Source organism: Cyprinodon variegatus, unplaced genomic scaffold (assembly GCF_000732505.1).
Source record: "Cyprinodon variegatus isolate N-32 unplaced genomic scaffold, C_variegatus-1.0 Scaffold500, whole genome shotgun sequence".
NCBI classification, from domain to species: Eukaryota; Metazoa; Chordata; class Actinopteri; order Cyprinodontiformes; family Cyprinodontidae; genus Cyprinodon; species Cyprinodon variegatus.
In genome coordinates, this window is record NW_015150953.1 from 109,956 (window position 1) to 126,563 (window position 16,608).

Genomic DNA, 16,608 nt, shown 5'->3' on the forward strand with positions numbered 1-16,608 from the left:
TGGTCTCGAGACCAAGACCGATCTCGAGCACTACAACACTGGTCTTAGGATCAGGGCTATTTCAGACGATTTATCCATTCAAAAACCCTTATGGATGCATGTTCTGCATCTTTCATACAAGCAGGCAAAATAGAATTAAGTGAAATGAGCAGTAAGACTCCATATCCCATGAAAGAAGTCAGGACGTTCCTAGAACATTAGTGTCCCAGTCCATAGGGAGGCATTTGGACCTTAACCTTGAAAGAAGGGGGTGGTGAAAAAGAAAGACGTTCCCACTAAAACGTGTTCAAATGTAATACCTGCCATAGGAAAAAACAAATGTCCGCATAAAGAAGAATTCTGAGCCAACATAAAAAAATATATATCAACTGAAATTCAACTCTACAGGTAAACGGTGAAGACTTGGAGATGATGGGAAGTTCCAATAAAATTATGAACCCAAATTCACATTGAACTGCTTTAGATATTTCTCTATCTAGCATCCTGAATAATTTTTTCTTCTTTAATGGTAGATTTATTTATTTTTTTAAATAAAGACCCCAAAAAAAATGTAAATATACTTCCTTTGACTAATACGTCTTGTCTTTCTGTCTAAACCAAGTGTTATATCTAATTATTATTTTAGTAACAGATTATTCACAATTATTCTGACTAATAGTTTTATCTCACTGAGTCATAAAGCCACCAAAGCCAACTGCTGCTCAAAAATACAGGAGGAATTTGTTTTTAAATCAGTGTTGGTTGCTCACCTTATCGCTGATGGTGGGATTTAGCTGTATGAGAAGGAAGCGATAAGCCACCGTAGGCAAGATGGAGAGAAGACAAGTCAGGAAAATGGTCAGCCACACGTTGGACTGCTGTAGGCAGTTCCTCGCTGCACCTGAAATCCCACAAAGAACACACAAAAATCATGCTTTCGCAGGACACATTACCGGTTAATAAGTTAAATCAAAAATACATTTTTATAATAAAACAAAAAAGTTTATGCTGCTGTTTTTGTTGCTGCATGGTATCAGAGCAAAGGAACCTAAGATAATTCAAGCTGGTGGTTAAAACAGTTTGTATTGAGACGCTTTTTGGTTTAATTAAACAATGGGGTTCCACAGGGTATGATCTTAGGTACCACATTTTTTGATCAGGGTATATTTTTACAGGGGGATTCCCATACATTTGTAGCCTGTTTCTTGCAGATAAAAAGATTTGGGAGCAGTTCTACAATGCCGTAGACTAATTAAATGGGTTCATAACTTTATTTCAGATTGATGTTTTTCTTTTTTCCTGAGAGCGAAATATTTCCTAAAAATGGAATCCTTAAAGAAAATTAAACCTGACTTAATAAAATTTTGCTACTTCTGTTTAATTACAAATTAAGAACGAAGCTTTAGGGTTTATTGCCCTAAATGTATTGACAGGGCAAGAAATGGGACATTTTTATTATGTTTTAATCTCCAGGATCAAGGTCCTTCATGTGGGGAAAAGATGCCTAAAAAGGCTTTAAATGAATCCAGGTTTTATTTCTGTAGCATTCATTCAAAATGTATAATTGATTATAAACTCCAACCCCTGATTTAAATGGATTTATTGAGGAAATTATGTTTAGACAAAAGAAAAAACATAATTAAGTTCATCTCAGTTTCTGAATTACTTTAATTTCTAACATCTGACTTTCTGTTGATCAAATCCAGATTTTATTTCTGTAGCGTTCATTCAAAATTCAACTATAACCTTATTTTATAGTATCAATCAATCTGTCTCGGTTTGTAAAAAGCGATATCTACTCACCAATGAAAGGGAAACTGGAGGTGAACATGAAAAACAATCCGTTGCTTAGGAAAGTAAAGGTGACGGAAATGTAGACAGCCAAGCTTCCCCACAGGAAGAACTGATTGATTGCTGTCCAGTAATTGGTGTCGAGAAACATCTAAAAAAAAAATAAATAAAAATAATTTATATAATTTTACTGAAAGACACAATTAATATTTTAGCTATTATTTATACCAACACCCATAATTGAAAATATTCAATATAATATATTTCCTTCTGGTTGTGGATCTGGACACACCTTGACATTCGTATTTAAGCAGGACTATCAACCACATATAAAGAATCATTATTATCACTCAAGAACAGTCTTTCTGCTTTTCTGTCGGTGACTGGGGGGGATTTACCATTAGGCAATACTAGACAGTTGCCTGGGGCCCCAAGTTCCTGGGGGCCCCATAAAACATGTATATTTAATACAACTATTCCTCATTTGTGCGGATTAATTATGTTTTTAATTATGTGCTTGTGGAGACAGTGAAAAGAAGGACTGGGTTATTTACTTTTGCCTTTTTGGAAACACCGGAAGGAGCAATCAGCTAAGTGAGCTTAGTGCTTGGAAAAAAAATGTCAATCCTTTTGAGACTGTTAGGAATCCAGTCTGTGTGGGTTGTGTTTTTGTGTTTTTCCCCCTGCACCACCAGGTGGCGCCCTGTTCTCGTTGGTCCTCCCACACACCTGCGGCTGGTTGGCTCATTATTGAGGACTTTTTAAGCGTCACTACCTCGATGCCAGAGTGTTTGCCAGTTTTGGGTACTCTAGCCAAGCTGAGTTTAGCTTAGTCTAACTGAGTTTTTGCTTCTCTGAATTCTGGATGTTTGGCCTTCTCCCCCTGGAAGAATCGTTTGTGCTTCACACTGAGCAGGGGATTCATCACCACACGATCCGTTCAAATTCTCCAGGAAATCTAAGTGGCAGTCTGCCCCATTGCTCCTCAGGAACCAACCAAACCAAAGACCTGTCCACCCTCCAACGAGCCCCTCAATCTCTGGAAAAACCCACATCGACTGAATTCTGGGAAGAAACCTTTCTCCGCAATCGTGAGTCCCTTTTATCTCTGTGTTTGCAAGATGTCTTTCAAAGTTCCCACGGACCCTGAACTAACCTCTGTATACTTCCCTTCTCACTTCCAGTTCCGGTTCACCAGCTCCCTGAGTTTCCCCGAATCCCACCCCTTAAACTCCTCAATAAACCTTTTAAACTTTTCTCTGGTTTCTCTGAGTGGTTTTCTGTATGTGGGTCAGATCTCTTAATTACATCATGACAGAGACAGCATGAAAAGTCAGCTGAGAACACAACATAGAGAGGAAAACAACAAGAAAAGAGACAGGAAGATAGGGACAAAACGTAGAACAAATAATGTATGTCTATTCTATTAACATATCTGTATAATGGGTCTGTTTTATGTGGTGTCTTCTCAATTCAGGGGCCCCCTAGCTGTCTTTGCCTAGGGCCTCACATTTCCTAACTCCGCCCCTGGTCAGTAATGATTAGAGCTTCTTACCCAACTATCAGTAAGCAGAGAAGTTGCTTATGGGCCCCGGATCTTTTAGGGGCCCCATCATTGACACCTGGTAGGCCCCTTATGCAATTGTAGACTAGGACGTCTCATTGAAGATTTAATGGTGCGAAAAATTCCTATTTCCGTTTAAACGCGACACCAATAGCAAAGCAGACAGTGGTACTTTTAATTACTATGTTAATAACTGTGTATAGTTCATTAGACGGTTGGTAAAAAATATGCTCATATAATATGTTTCAAACCTCAATAAAGATCTTAAAAGAACAATGTATTTGACTGTTTTATTTTTTTACGCTACGACTTGGAATTATGGGTAATCCAGAGCTTAGATATGGGCCCCCCCCTCTAGATAATGTTGCTTATGGGCCTATTGTTGTGTCGGTACGCCATTGTTCTTACCTGAGCGCTCACCACAATCAGCAGGCTGGTTTGCGTCAACAAAGCAAAGGACTGATAATCCGCTACGTCTTTGCCATCGCTCCGGACGGCGTCGTGCATGGCTGCCCAGGGGATGAAGAAGATGACCAGGGAGGTGTAGCAGCTGATCATCACAATGTGCACAAAGGCTTTTTTACTAAAGAACTTGCTGAGCTGGCCCGGAGAGTAGAGCTGAGGATAGTGAAAACTCCAGCGGTCGTTAACATCCTGCAAGATGAAGCAAAGAGCAAAATTCACACAGAGGCCTCGGTGTAAATAAAGAGAACACCCACTTTTCAGTAAGTCTTACCTGCTCAAAGAGGCCCAAAGCAAGAACTGGAGTAGCAGTGTAGACCATATTATACATGGTGATGAACCAGTCATCGTATACAGCCTAACAAAAGAAGTCAACATCTGCACAAAATATCCATCTTTTCAGGCATTTGCAAAGCAAACCCAGGATTTATTACTTACCTGTGCAGAGAAGCCGCAGAAGAAAGCGTACCACAAGTGAACCAGGGTGTAGCTGAAGTTCTTGTAGAAGAAATATCGCAGGAATTTGCACATGCGAATATAAGACCAGCGCCCATGCACCAGCAGGAGGCGCTGGAGGTATCGAAACTGCGCAAAGGAGAAGTCGCTTGAGAGAACGGCTTGCATCCCTTCCAGCCCGCTGATGCCGACACCGATATGAGCAGCTAAACGATAAAAAGAATGAGATCCTTTATTCATCAGTCAGGTCTGCAAGATTCTCTGCAGGCTCGTTTAGACCGGAGCTCCGGATCTCACCCTTGATCATGCTGACATCATTGGCTCCATCTCCAATGGCCAGAGTTATAGCCTGCTTGTATTTCTTGACCAGTTGGACCACCTGTGCCTTCTGCAGAGGAGTGACCCTGCAGCAAATCACCGTCTTGCACATGCATGCAGTCCTCAGCAGCTCCAACTCCAAATCCTTTTCCAGTGCAAATTCCTAAAGATGAGAAGTTCAGATGTACGGGCAGTTTGATCTCTAATGCACAGGATAGCATTTTCTAAAACATTGTCGTACCAAACTGTGTCCATTAATGATCAGGCCGTACTCTCCTTCTACTGTCTCATCCTGCATGGTCTGGGTCTGCTGGCGCCAGAGCAGGCCAGCTCGAGCTTTGATCACTTTGGGCTCCTCTGCTGCGCCGGGACACATTTTCCTCCTGGCATTCCTAAAAAAAGGGGGATCGATAACAGACAAGTCACAACCGGAACAAAGATTTTACAGTCATTCTCTCTGTTTCCCAAATTTATACAAGTGACAACAGATAAAAAATGTTTAATGAAAGGATTTCTTACAATTTAAGGACAGAAACTTATGACATATAACTTTGTTGTTTTTTTTTTTGCTGTATCAGAAACAGCAATCTTATGTTTACCTTTACTAAATATCCAACTTTAATTTACTTAGAATGCATTGTTCTTCATATTTACATCAGAAATTACATTATTACTTCTTTATTACACTGTTGAATGAAATACAAATAAACTATTCCCTATACTCAGAGGCTATCAAACAGAACCAGATACGGCATTTAATGGGGGTTTGGACCTAGAGGAGAGTTAAAACCAACTTATTGTCTCATACTTATTGTCAGGATTTCTGTCTGTGTGTTTGTGTTTCTGTGTTTGTCTCCCTTCCACCACCAGGAGGCGCCTGGTTCTGGTCCGCCTCCTCACACACCTGCTGATGGTTTCCTCGTTAACAGAGCGCTCTTAAGCTGCTGACTGCCACTACCTCGACGCCAGAGTGTTTGCCAGTTTGGGGTACTTTAGCCAAGCTGAGTTTTGCTGAGTCAAACTGTGTTCTTAATCTTGTTTTTTGTCTTTGCCTCTCGGCAGGAAGTCATCCTGCAAACTGGGTGTTTTGGACCTTCTCTCCCTGGAAGGATCATCTGAGCTTCAAACTGAGCTAAGGATTTAAACTGAAGGTTTGAATCTACTTTTCCCCAAGAGATCGTTTGAGCTTCACACTGAGCAAGGGATTCATCTCCACTACGACCCGTTCAAGTACCGCAGGAAATCTGAGTGGCTGTCAGCTTCTCCGTTCACCTACAAACAACTGCATTCTGGGTAAACCCTGTTCCGCCCTCCACCGAATCAGACAAACACTGGAACAACAGCACACAGACTGGAGTCAAAGAGTCAACAACTTCTCTGGAAACGTGAGTCAGCAACCAAATCCTCCTCTTCAAGTTCATGAATCAAATTTCCCACTGAGCCTGAACTAACCGCTGTGTCTTCCCCTCACTTTTCAGTTCCGGTTGAGCAGTGTTCAGAGCAACACTTCATTCTGCCTTATATCTTCAATAAACCTGTTAAACCTTTTCCCCCGAGCTCTTGATAAAATCATGACACTTATAGAGACCCTAAATTAAATGCACCTGTGTCTTAGACTGAATCCTAAACCAGTAACCCTTAACTATCAAGTTTCATTCGCAATAAATTCACACTCACAGCTGTGGAGGGGGCCTGGTGTACGTGGAGGGCATAGGCCCAGACCCAAACCGGCTGCTAAACGCTAACCCTGGGTGCTAACCCTCCACTTTATGTGTTCCCGCAGAGGGTTTGCCACATTAAGTCCTGTCCCAAACCCCGTAGTGGGTAGAGTGAGTGGACCATTCAGCCCTTAAAGAGCGAGTGCATGGCTGAATCCCAAACCAACCCTTAACTATCAAGTGTCACTACTAAAGAAGTCTCACTCGCAGCTGTGAAAGGTGCCTTGGTTGAAGGTGTGTGTGTGTGGGGTTGGGTGGTTGGTATAAATGACAACCATGTGTGTGGCCTTAGCTCTGTGGCGCAGGTTAACATAATGTTGTGAAACATTACTAAAAAGAAGAAAGCAGTTGCTGAGACGTGTCCCTTTCCAGAAAATTACCAGACCAACTCCCCACCCACTGTTGTAGCTGAGACAAACTTCCTTTATTTTCCCATATGTGAAAGAATTTCTTTATGGGGAGCAGCATTAATTATGGAAACATCTTTATCAGTGAAAGGCTTTATTTACAGCTGGGTTTGTAGGAAACATGATCTAAACCGAACCATAAATAGTTACTGGTTGACTTACTGTAGCTCCTTCTTGACCCCGTCGGCTGTATTTGAAGCCACAATAAAAATGTCTGTCATCTCTTCCCTCAGCATGTTGCAAGAATAGCCGATGTTTTCTGCAGTTTCTTTTTCAGACCAAGAAGAATCAGAAGAACAATGGTGTTAATCATAGATGATGAGAGGAAAACTGACACATTGATAAGGGTAGTTAAAGATTAAAATTGCACATAATGTATTACTTCTTCCTTAACACCAACCTTGTTTATCGCCAGTCAGCACCCAGATTTTAATGTCAGCTTTTGCCAGCTGCTCTATTGTCTGAGGCACACCGTCCTGCAGCTTGTCCTCCACAGCGGTGGCACCTAAAAGCTGGAAACCAAAGGGAGAAGATCGAGTTAGAGACCCAATGCTCTCAGCCATCCTCTTCTTTAACCAGATGATACACAAAGAAGTTAAAGCCAAACTGAACTGACCATCAGATCTTTTTCAATCTCTTCATAAAGTTCATCGAGTTTCTCCTCTCGTCCCTCCATGGCCGTGCTGTACTTGTGGTGGCGGTCCATCCAACGCTGCATGTAGTGCTCATCCAAGTCCTTGTAGGCCAGGACCAGAGTACGAAGGCCATCTCCTGCATATTCCTAGTTGAAAAAATCATAGAGCTGTTAAAAACACATACTTTAAACTTAGACGGGTCGATAAAATGTCAGATCAGAGTCTACGAACATCTCAGATTAGGGAATGTATTGCTCACATTAAGATGTCTGGTGGTAACTTCCCTCAGTTCATCACAGGAGGGGTGTAATCTCTCATAGATGATGGTGTCTGCACCTTTGCAGTACAGGGTCAACTTACCCTCGGGGTTGCGAACTGGAAGAGAGTTAGAGAGACAATGGGTGATCAACCTGACATGAGGAATCCATCCGTCTGTCCATCTGTCCGTCCATCTCCTACCTATTACTGACATCCTCTTCCTCACGTTACTGAAGTCCAGTACAGCCAGAAGTTCGTATATAACTTTCTTCCCCATCTCCATGACTGTGATGGTCTCTGGCGTACGCGAGCGGAAAACAAACCCAAAGTTCCTCGCGGCGGTCACCAAAGCACCCTCATCAGGGGACTGAGCCTGGTAGTTGAGCTCTCCTGGCAGACAACAAAGAGAACAAGACATGGTGTTCATGGATGGTTCCTAAAAGTCTAAACATCAAACACCGTCAAGTCCTGTCCAAATCAGATCCAAGATTCGCCTCCAGTTTACACCTTGTCCTGCTCAACTCCGCTCCACTGCAGGACGAAGCCCAGAGGTGCTCAAAGGAGCATGCACCGGATAGACCCAGTGATGAAGGTTAAAGTCAAAGCTATTATATGCCTGATGGACATAAACAACAGTTTAAACTGAGTTGCTCTGTAGCTTTGTTGAATAAAGAGTTTTCTTCTGCAGTTGGTAAATTAACATATAGTAGCAGCCATTCAAAATGGCCCTTCCCAGTCAAGTGGCAGTAGAATGACAGCCCACTTCCCTGCAACTCCCAGCGAAATCCCTCCAACTTCCATCTACTTGAATATTTTTTTATCCTGACTCCACCCTTTCAATGAATTACAGGGTCTGACCAAGAGATCATACTTCTTTATAAAATCTTAATGTCCACAAATCATAACAGAGAGAATATTTTAGTACAAATATTGATGTTTAGATTAGATTAGATGAGCTTTATTGATCTCACAGCGGAGAAATTAACTGGTCACATGTTGGCATAGTACTTAAAGAAGGTGCAAACAAGGAGAAAAAGGTGCATTAGGAATAAAAATAAGAAATAAAAAGATAAAAAATACAAGGGAGTAACAGAGAGATTTGAGGTGACAAATGTACAATCAGGATGGCTTATATACAGGCGGACTGATTTTTACATTTAAGTTTAGTAGGTGAGGAACAACGGTGAGGTAGTGGTATGACTATTATATTCACATATATTGCACAGTCAGCATATTGCACAGAATATTGCACAGGAATTGTAGGAAAAGGAATTGTAGCGGACCAGCCAAAGGCCCATCAAGGAAAGTGGGGAAATTTGGAAAGGCTACTACTATAATGCGAAGAGATGTTGTTTTGCTTATTTTTGGTATCTGAAAAAATCGAGTTCATGAATAATTAAATAAATTCTGGATTCTTGGATAATTTCTTTTCCTGTTAGAGCGAAAATATCTAAATATTTAATGCTATCCTGCTGCAGCAAATGGGAAAATCTCGTCGATTATAAATGTTGCATATTTACTGACCTGTTTGCAGCTAAATGGAGCTGATGATATGACAAAACGGGGTCAGTAAGATAATAATACGTTTCTTTAGGACACCAGCGGACATATCTAAAATGGGGTCCATACACTCAGATAAATGCTGGAGAAATTGTGAGTCACACATCGGCAACCATACTCATATATTTTGGACATGACCTAAATTGAGAAAACTGGGGGACGAGATATTCGAGGCCCTTAGAAAAGTATTTCAGAAAACCTTTAACAAAGACCCTGAGATGGTACTTTTTGGATTATTACCAAAACACGTTACTAGAAGAGGAAAAAAATACCTTCTATAAATATTACTGATTGCAGCTCTTAAATGCATCACAGTTAAATGTTTGAAGCCCGAACCGCCAACATACAAAATGTGGATTGAAAAGGTCTGGGAAATCTATTATATGGAACAAATAACTTATTGCCTGAGGCTTCAAAAAGACAGATTTGTTAAGAGGTGGAAAGCTGCCATGACCATATTAATGCAGTAAAACTTTATATTTTCTTTTTTATTTATATTTTTCTATTTATTTATTTATTTATTTATTTATTTTCTTTCTTTCATTGTACTCTACATTGCAAAAAAGATCTTGAAATAAGTAAAACATTTCTTAAATGAAGTGTATTTACCCTTACTTTGAGTAGGTAAATACGATGATTTGCCAATGAAATTAGTATCTTTACTCTTAAAATAAGATAATTAGATAATATGAACTTAAAATAAGATAATGCAATTGTTTTTTCTTATTTTAAATGTAAATTGTTTCGTTCCATTGGCAAAGTCTCTCACTTTCGACCTCAATCAGAGAAAAAATGCACTTACTTTAAGAAAAAATTACTTACTTAGATTTCCATTTTTTGCAGTGTATTTTATTTCTATTGTACTTTTTATATTTACTTATTATTTTCTATCAAATTTTTATTTCCATTGGTGCTGCTTATGTAATTACTAACTACATTTATGTTTGTAAGTTACTTATGTTTAACCATGTGACCTACTTTACTTGTAAGCCTAACTTGTATATACTTTCAAAGTTTTGTTCTTTTTTTAAGTATACCACATAGAGCAGCAGCCGGAATGTGGGATTGTATATATGTCTGTGTAAGTTGCAAAAATTTAAATAAAAATTAAGTGAAAAAAATGGGGTCAGTGTCGTGTGCAAACCCCAAACACTGCAAAAAATGGAAATCTAAGTAAGTAATTTTTTCTTAAAGTAAGTGCATTTTTTCTCCAATTGAGGACGAAAGTGAGAGACTTTGCCAATGGAACAAGACAATTTACATTTAAATAAGAAAAAACAATTGCATTATCTTATTTCAAGTTCATATTATCTAGTTATCTTATTTTAAGAGTAAAGATACTAATGTCATTGGCAAATCCTCATATTTACCTACTGAAAGTAAGGGTAAATACACTTAATTTAATAAATTTTTACTTATTTCTAGATCGTTTTTGCAGTGAAGGAATGCTCATTTCTACCTTGACTTAAAGGCACCAGAGAATCCCTTTAGAAAATCTGTTATAATCATCAATTGGATCATTTTAAGATTTCAGTCAAATGTTCTTTAGATTCTCTCTCATCCGGGAGCTTCCTGGATGGGAAGCGAAACGTCTTCAAACTTGGAAACAAAGTCCAGTGGATTGTTTTTTAAAACTTTTTTTGGAATAGATATGACCTGGATGATGGAGAAGTTTCACCAGCATGTCTTTTAGATGTTTTATATTAAAATGTGTGGCTCCCTCCTAACGCCACGTCTCCCTGGTCAGCAGCCATATTGCCCAGCAACATGTGCAGAATCATAAGTACTTTTACTAAATTTTTAATTCAAATGTGTTCTTTCTGCAACCAGCTTAGGTGTCTTCAAAGTATTTAATTAAAGTTTAATCACGTTTATATAATACAGTTTTTAAAATATTTCCTTTAATTATGTCATTGCTTATAATAGAAAAAATAAATCATCGTAGGCTCTGACCCTCCCTCTTTTCCTCAGGCATGACGGTGTGGCACAGAGCCAGCAGGCGGAAGAAGGCCTGGGCCTCTAGGTTTCCTTCCTTTACTGTTTCCAACAGGTTGCAATCATGGAAGACAAACTTTGGATCCGCCAGCTGGTTCCAGGAGAAGTCCACTCGCTGCGCTTTCTGTAAAGAAATATGGATGAATAGACAATGCACATCGATAAAGCCTGGTAAATATGGTCTGGTGTCGATTAGGTTACTTTACCTCTGTTATTTCCATTCTATTTCCATAAAAGTCGTACAGCTCCCCTGGATTAAACAGACATATTTGTCAGAATCATTAAATTAGCATTAAACCCTAATTTTAGGGTTAATTCTATGGAAGCAAATTGTTACCATATTTCAAATGAAAAAGCATTTTCAGAAATGCTTTTTCATTTTAAGAATGTGGCTGCATTACTTGACCCATAAATAAAATTAGTAATCAATCATCCTATTTGCATTTTAATTTTCTTCTTCAAGACTGCTCATTCTTTTACTTAATTAAAATGAAAAAGAAAAAAAAAAATGAGATTTATTTTTCAAAATGTAACCCAGCAAATTCATACCACCTTTCTTTAACTTTCTTCATGCTGCATACATAATAAAGAACTGCTACTAACAGCCAAAGTAAGAAAGTTTAACTACTGTTGATGTGACCAGCAGCCATCTTGAAAGTGGAAATCAGGTGTTGTCCTTTTTTTCCAACGCTTTACCGCTCATACTCTGATTTTTATGGGCATTATAGTTAAAATGTCGTAGTCGCAAGTTGTAAAGAAGCTTAAAATGTCTTTTTATATTGTTTTACTGCAGGCACAAAACAAAAATACATGTCTCCCTTTGAGTGCCTTCACACAAGTTTCTACACTCACCGGCCACTTTATTAGGTACACCTGTCCAACTGCTCGTTAACACTTAATTTCTAAGCAGCCAATCACATGGCGGCAACTCAGTGCATTTAGGCATGTAGACATGGTCAAGACAATCTCCTGCAGTTCAAACCGAGCATCAGTATGGGGAAGAAAGGTGATTTGAGTGACTTTGAACGTGGCATGATTGTTGGTGCCAGAAGGGCTGGTCTGAGTATTTCAGAAACTGCTGATCTACTGGGATTTTCACGCACAACCATCTCTAGGGTTTACAGAGAATGGTCCAAAAAAGAAAAAACATCCAGTGAGCGGCAGTTCTGTGGGCGGAAATGCCTTGTTGATGCCAGAGGTCAGAGGAGAATGGCCAGACTGGTTGGAGCTGATAGAAGGGCAACAGTGACTCAAATAACCACCCGTTACAACCAAGGTGGGCAGAAGAGCATCTCTGAACGCACAGTACGTGGAACTTTGAGGCAGATGGGCTACAGCAGCAGAAGACCACACCGGGTGCCACTCCTTTCAGCTAAGAACAGGAAACTGAGGCTACAATTTGCACAAGCTCATGGAAATTGGACAATAGAAGATTGGAAAAACGTTGCCTGGTCTGATGAGTCTCGATTTCTGCTGCGACATTCGGATGGTAGGGTCAGAATTTGGCGTCTACAACATGAAAGCGTGGATCCATCCTGCCTTGTATCAACGGTTCAGGCTGGTGGTGGTGGTGTCATGGTGTGGGGAATATTTTCTTGGCACTCTTTGGGCCCCTTGGTACCAATTGAGCATCGTTGCAACGCCACAGCCTACTTGAGTATTGTTGCTGACCATGTCCATCCCTTTATGACCACAATGTACCCAACTTCTGATGGCTACTTTCAGCAGGATAATGCGCCATGTCATAAAGCTGGAATCATCTCAGACTGGTTTCTTGAACATGACAATGAGTTCACTGTACTCAAATGGCCTCCACAGTCACCAGATCTCAATCCAATAGAGCATCTTTGGGATGTGGTGGAACGGGAGATTCGCATCATGGATGTGCAGCCGACAAATCTGCGGCAACTGTGTGATGCCATCATGTCAATATGACTCCCTGAGGAATGCTTCCAGCACCTTGTTGAATCTATGCCATGAAGAATTGAGGCAGTTCTGAAGGCAAAAGGGGGTCCAACCCGTTACTAGCATGGGGTACCTAATAAAGTGGCCGGTGAGTGTATATCGCTCCATATTTTGTGGAATTTCTATCATTTTATCAATGCCATAAAATTGATAGAAGTGCAGTCCCTGCAAACCAAAACAGATCTACAACACAAGTTACATATTTCTAGTTTCTATGGAAGATAATCAAATCAGCAGAAAATACTTGTTTTGGGAGTATTGTGAATTGAAATTGTTTTCCTAATAAGGATATGCCTTTGCAACAACGGGGGCCAATGGGTTATGTACATAAAATCTCAGCAGAGAAGATGAGTCTGAAACTGCTTCCTCTAAAAATGTTTTTTTTAGCAAATTTTAAGCTGTTTCCTTGAGAGAAAAAAATATTTCTTAAATATTTCCAAAAAACAAAGCAACAATCAGAACATGCCCATTTTATAAGAAACACAAACAAAGAAACTCAACAGGGGTGAAAATATTTGCCTCCTTTCTAAATGTTGATTCCTACCGTAGTTTTTCCCGTTGATGGAGCACCTGTTGAACGTCATGATGTTCTGAGTCAGAGTACCGGTCTTGTCACTGAAGATGTATTTAATCTGACCCAGCTCCTCGTTGAGGGAGGTGGTCCTCGCCTGAGCGGGAGTGTCTTTGTTAGGATAGTACATCTTCCTGTCCCAGTCTATGAAGAAGCTGTTTCCGAGACGGATCATCTCCACACTGACAGAAGAAACCAGAGAAGGTAATGAGTCCTCCATGTAGTACCGTAACTGTACCTAATCTATGGTCATCATGTTCATAGGTGGAGGCTGCATACCTGACGTAGAGAGAAATGGGGACCATCGTGTTGAGGACGATGATATAAGACCAGAAGGAGTAGAAAGACGACAGAGGAATGCCAACGCCTGGTTTACGGGGAAGAAACGCGGTGAAGGTTGAGCCCTGGTTCCCTTCCCAGATGGAGTGGCCAACAGTCAAACCGGCACAGATAACTGCTAGTAAACCGAAGATCTAACAAAAGAGGAGAGGCGTTAATCTAAGAGGAACAATCAAGACATCATAATCGAAATTAACAGCTAAATCACAAATCTTTTTTCTTCTGCTTTTGTTTCATCGATTGCGTGCATAAACTCACACATAGCACCAGGATGTTCATCAGCTGATCAATGTTGGTCCGTTTAAACGTGGTTTTCCCACTGTTCTTCATGAGTTTGGTCTCAGGACCTAAAAACGTTGTTTCAAACACAAGGGCGTTTTTTTCCAAATACTAAAGATGAATAAAAACGTCACATAGTCCCAGATTAAACGTGTACCAACTGCATTACCAACTGCAAACTAATATTTAGTTTAGATTTTAGTACTTTGAAACATCAAAACACCTTGTTTTAAGGTATAATAAGCAAAGTAATGTGAACTTTAAAAAACCCACAAGGGCTAGCATGTCTGAGAGTACAGTAAAGTACGGGGGTGGTAACATTATGATGTGGGGCTGTTTTTTTTTTACACAAAAGCACAAAAGAATGAAGATAAAAAGCAACATTTCTAAATGACTGTGAGGACATTTACATAAATTGAGCAGAATTTGAAGAATGTAACGTTTACCTGATCCACTGATCATTTAAACTACTGGGGAAAAACTCTATATTATTCTTATATAACGCTCTTGGTGCTTCATTTTGATTGGCTGCAGGGAGCCTGAAACCTATGAAAATCTTCCAATCAAACAGCCTGATCGTTCTAAATGATCATGATCGCTACCTTTGCAGGTTTTATTGCCAGAGCCGGTTACCTTGGTTACGCATCACAGCGAGAGATATTGAACCATCAACTCAGCTTTTTCTTTACATTTCTCTTTTGTAAGAGATCATGGTAAAAGTGGGATAATGCCCTTCGAGCTATCCATTTTTAATAAACAATCGGACTTTGCGATGGACGGTTCACACATCTGTTATGTTTTTCTTTTGAGAATTCAGTCTTACTTTAATCCTTGTTTTCTAGTGTTTAGTTTTCTTTTCTCCATGTATTATAGTCCTAGTTATTTGATTATCATTTTGCTGTTATTTCCAGTCTTCCAGGTTTCTATTTGTTGCTCTCTGCTGCCCTCTTATGTTCTCCTTCTTCCCTAGCTCTTTCCCTCTCTTGTTCTGTGCACACCTGCTCCCAGTTTCCTCATTAGCCCCCTCTTTGTCTCAGTCTCCTTTAAAAGCCCTCTCTCTTCAGTTTTCCTTTGCTGGGTCCTCGTCAAACACCGTCTAACATGCTCCAACCCCTTCTCTCTGTGCCTTCCTCCTTATGATTGTGATTCCCCTGATGTCGCCATGGTTTCTGGTACGTTTAGACTAGTTTTAAATTTTTTTGATTTTTGGACTCCTGGTTTCATGTTTATTTGGACTTTGTTTTCCTTTTGGATTTTTGGATAACCTGCCTCTGTTTTCTGTTAAGTCATTATTAAATCCACAAGAGATTCACCTCTGCCTCCCTGCCTCTGCTTTTGGGTCAACTAACCATAACCAAATCGTGACTCAACATCATCGATTCAGTTTAATTAAATGCATATCTCATCACACGTTATTCTCTAGATAAATTTGTATCCAGGCTAAAATATTCTGTTTGGGAATCTCCTCTCATAAATGAAGGCCTCAAAAATAGACATAACATATATTACTGGTAAAATCCCACTTTTCCCCAAAAAACTGTTCAACTTTTAGGTAGAAGTCTTATTGAAAAATGTTTCTTATCTTTATGTTTATCTGAATAATTTTTCTAGAATGTCTATATCAACCCTAACTCATTGAGATAAAGTTGGCTGTTATATGCTTGATGTCGGGATTTCCTGTGAATATTGGTGGTTTGTCGACATACCCTCCAGTCTGAGTCTATTTGTTTTTAAGGAATCTGATGGAAATATGTAGATGGAATTGGTTGTAAGAAGTGCATTTCATGGTTGCCTCTCAGGTCAGATCCCTACTGTACCTGCGAAGATGACCAAACCGAAGCACCAGTCTGTATTCCTCACAGTACATCCTCTGAGCAGAATCTTATCATTGTCCAGTCCATATTGTTGTCCATCAATAGTCAAGGTCCCCATAAACTTGTCTAAACGGTTGTTTGGAGGCTCACATCGAACTTCCCCTGAAACACACAGATATGAGCTACTATAAGACACCGAGAAACCAGATATTTACATATTTACAAACATATATTTACCTACACTGACAAAAAGAAGACAAAGGTTTTGTTTCTAACTGTCTGACATTAACCCTTTCACTCTAACGGTTTTGTAGTTTGTGCACAAACAAATTGCATATGAAAGCGCCACTGGCCAGTAAAATAATATTATAATGCAGTGCTCCTCTGCGATGTATTTTATTTGAAAGCTTAGATCTTCTAAGTTCTGGAGATGTCTCAATAAGTTTCAAAGTTATATATAGTTATATAGACTAGCATCCTTTGATGCAAGAAATAAG

The 16,608-nt window shown here is 39.7% G+C and overlaps 1 protein-coding gene across 1 annotated transcript in view; it reads right to left on the bottom strand.

The window, feature by feature from the left end:
- Window positions 1-16,608, bottom strand: part of LOC107094676 (phospholipid-transporting ATPase ID-like) — a 24,017-nt gene that overhangs the window by 1,740 nt on the left and 5,669 nt on the right. The window contains 18 exon segments of the mRNA XM_015390452.1: window positions 750-880; window positions 1,783-1,921; window positions 3,743-3,988; window positions 4,071-4,154; window positions 4,235-4,458; window positions 4,550-4,733; window positions 4,812-4,962; window positions 6,858-6,963; window positions 7,096-7,207; window positions 7,312-7,476; window positions 7,590-7,705; window positions 7,790-7,978; window positions 11,102-11,267; window positions 11,350-11,393; window positions 13,653-13,861; window positions 13,959-14,152; window positions 14,277-14,365; window positions 16,115-16,390. Coding sequence (XP_015245938.1) covers window positions 750-880; window positions 1,783-1,921; window positions 3,743-3,988; window positions 4,071-4,154; window positions 4,235-4,458; window positions 4,550-4,733; window positions 4,812-4,962; window positions 6,858-6,963; window positions 7,096-7,207; window positions 7,312-7,476; window positions 7,590-7,705; window positions 7,790-7,978; window positions 11,102-11,267; window positions 11,350-11,393; window positions 13,653-13,861; window positions 13,959-14,152; window positions 14,277-14,365; window positions 16,115-16,390 — 2,825 coding nt within the window.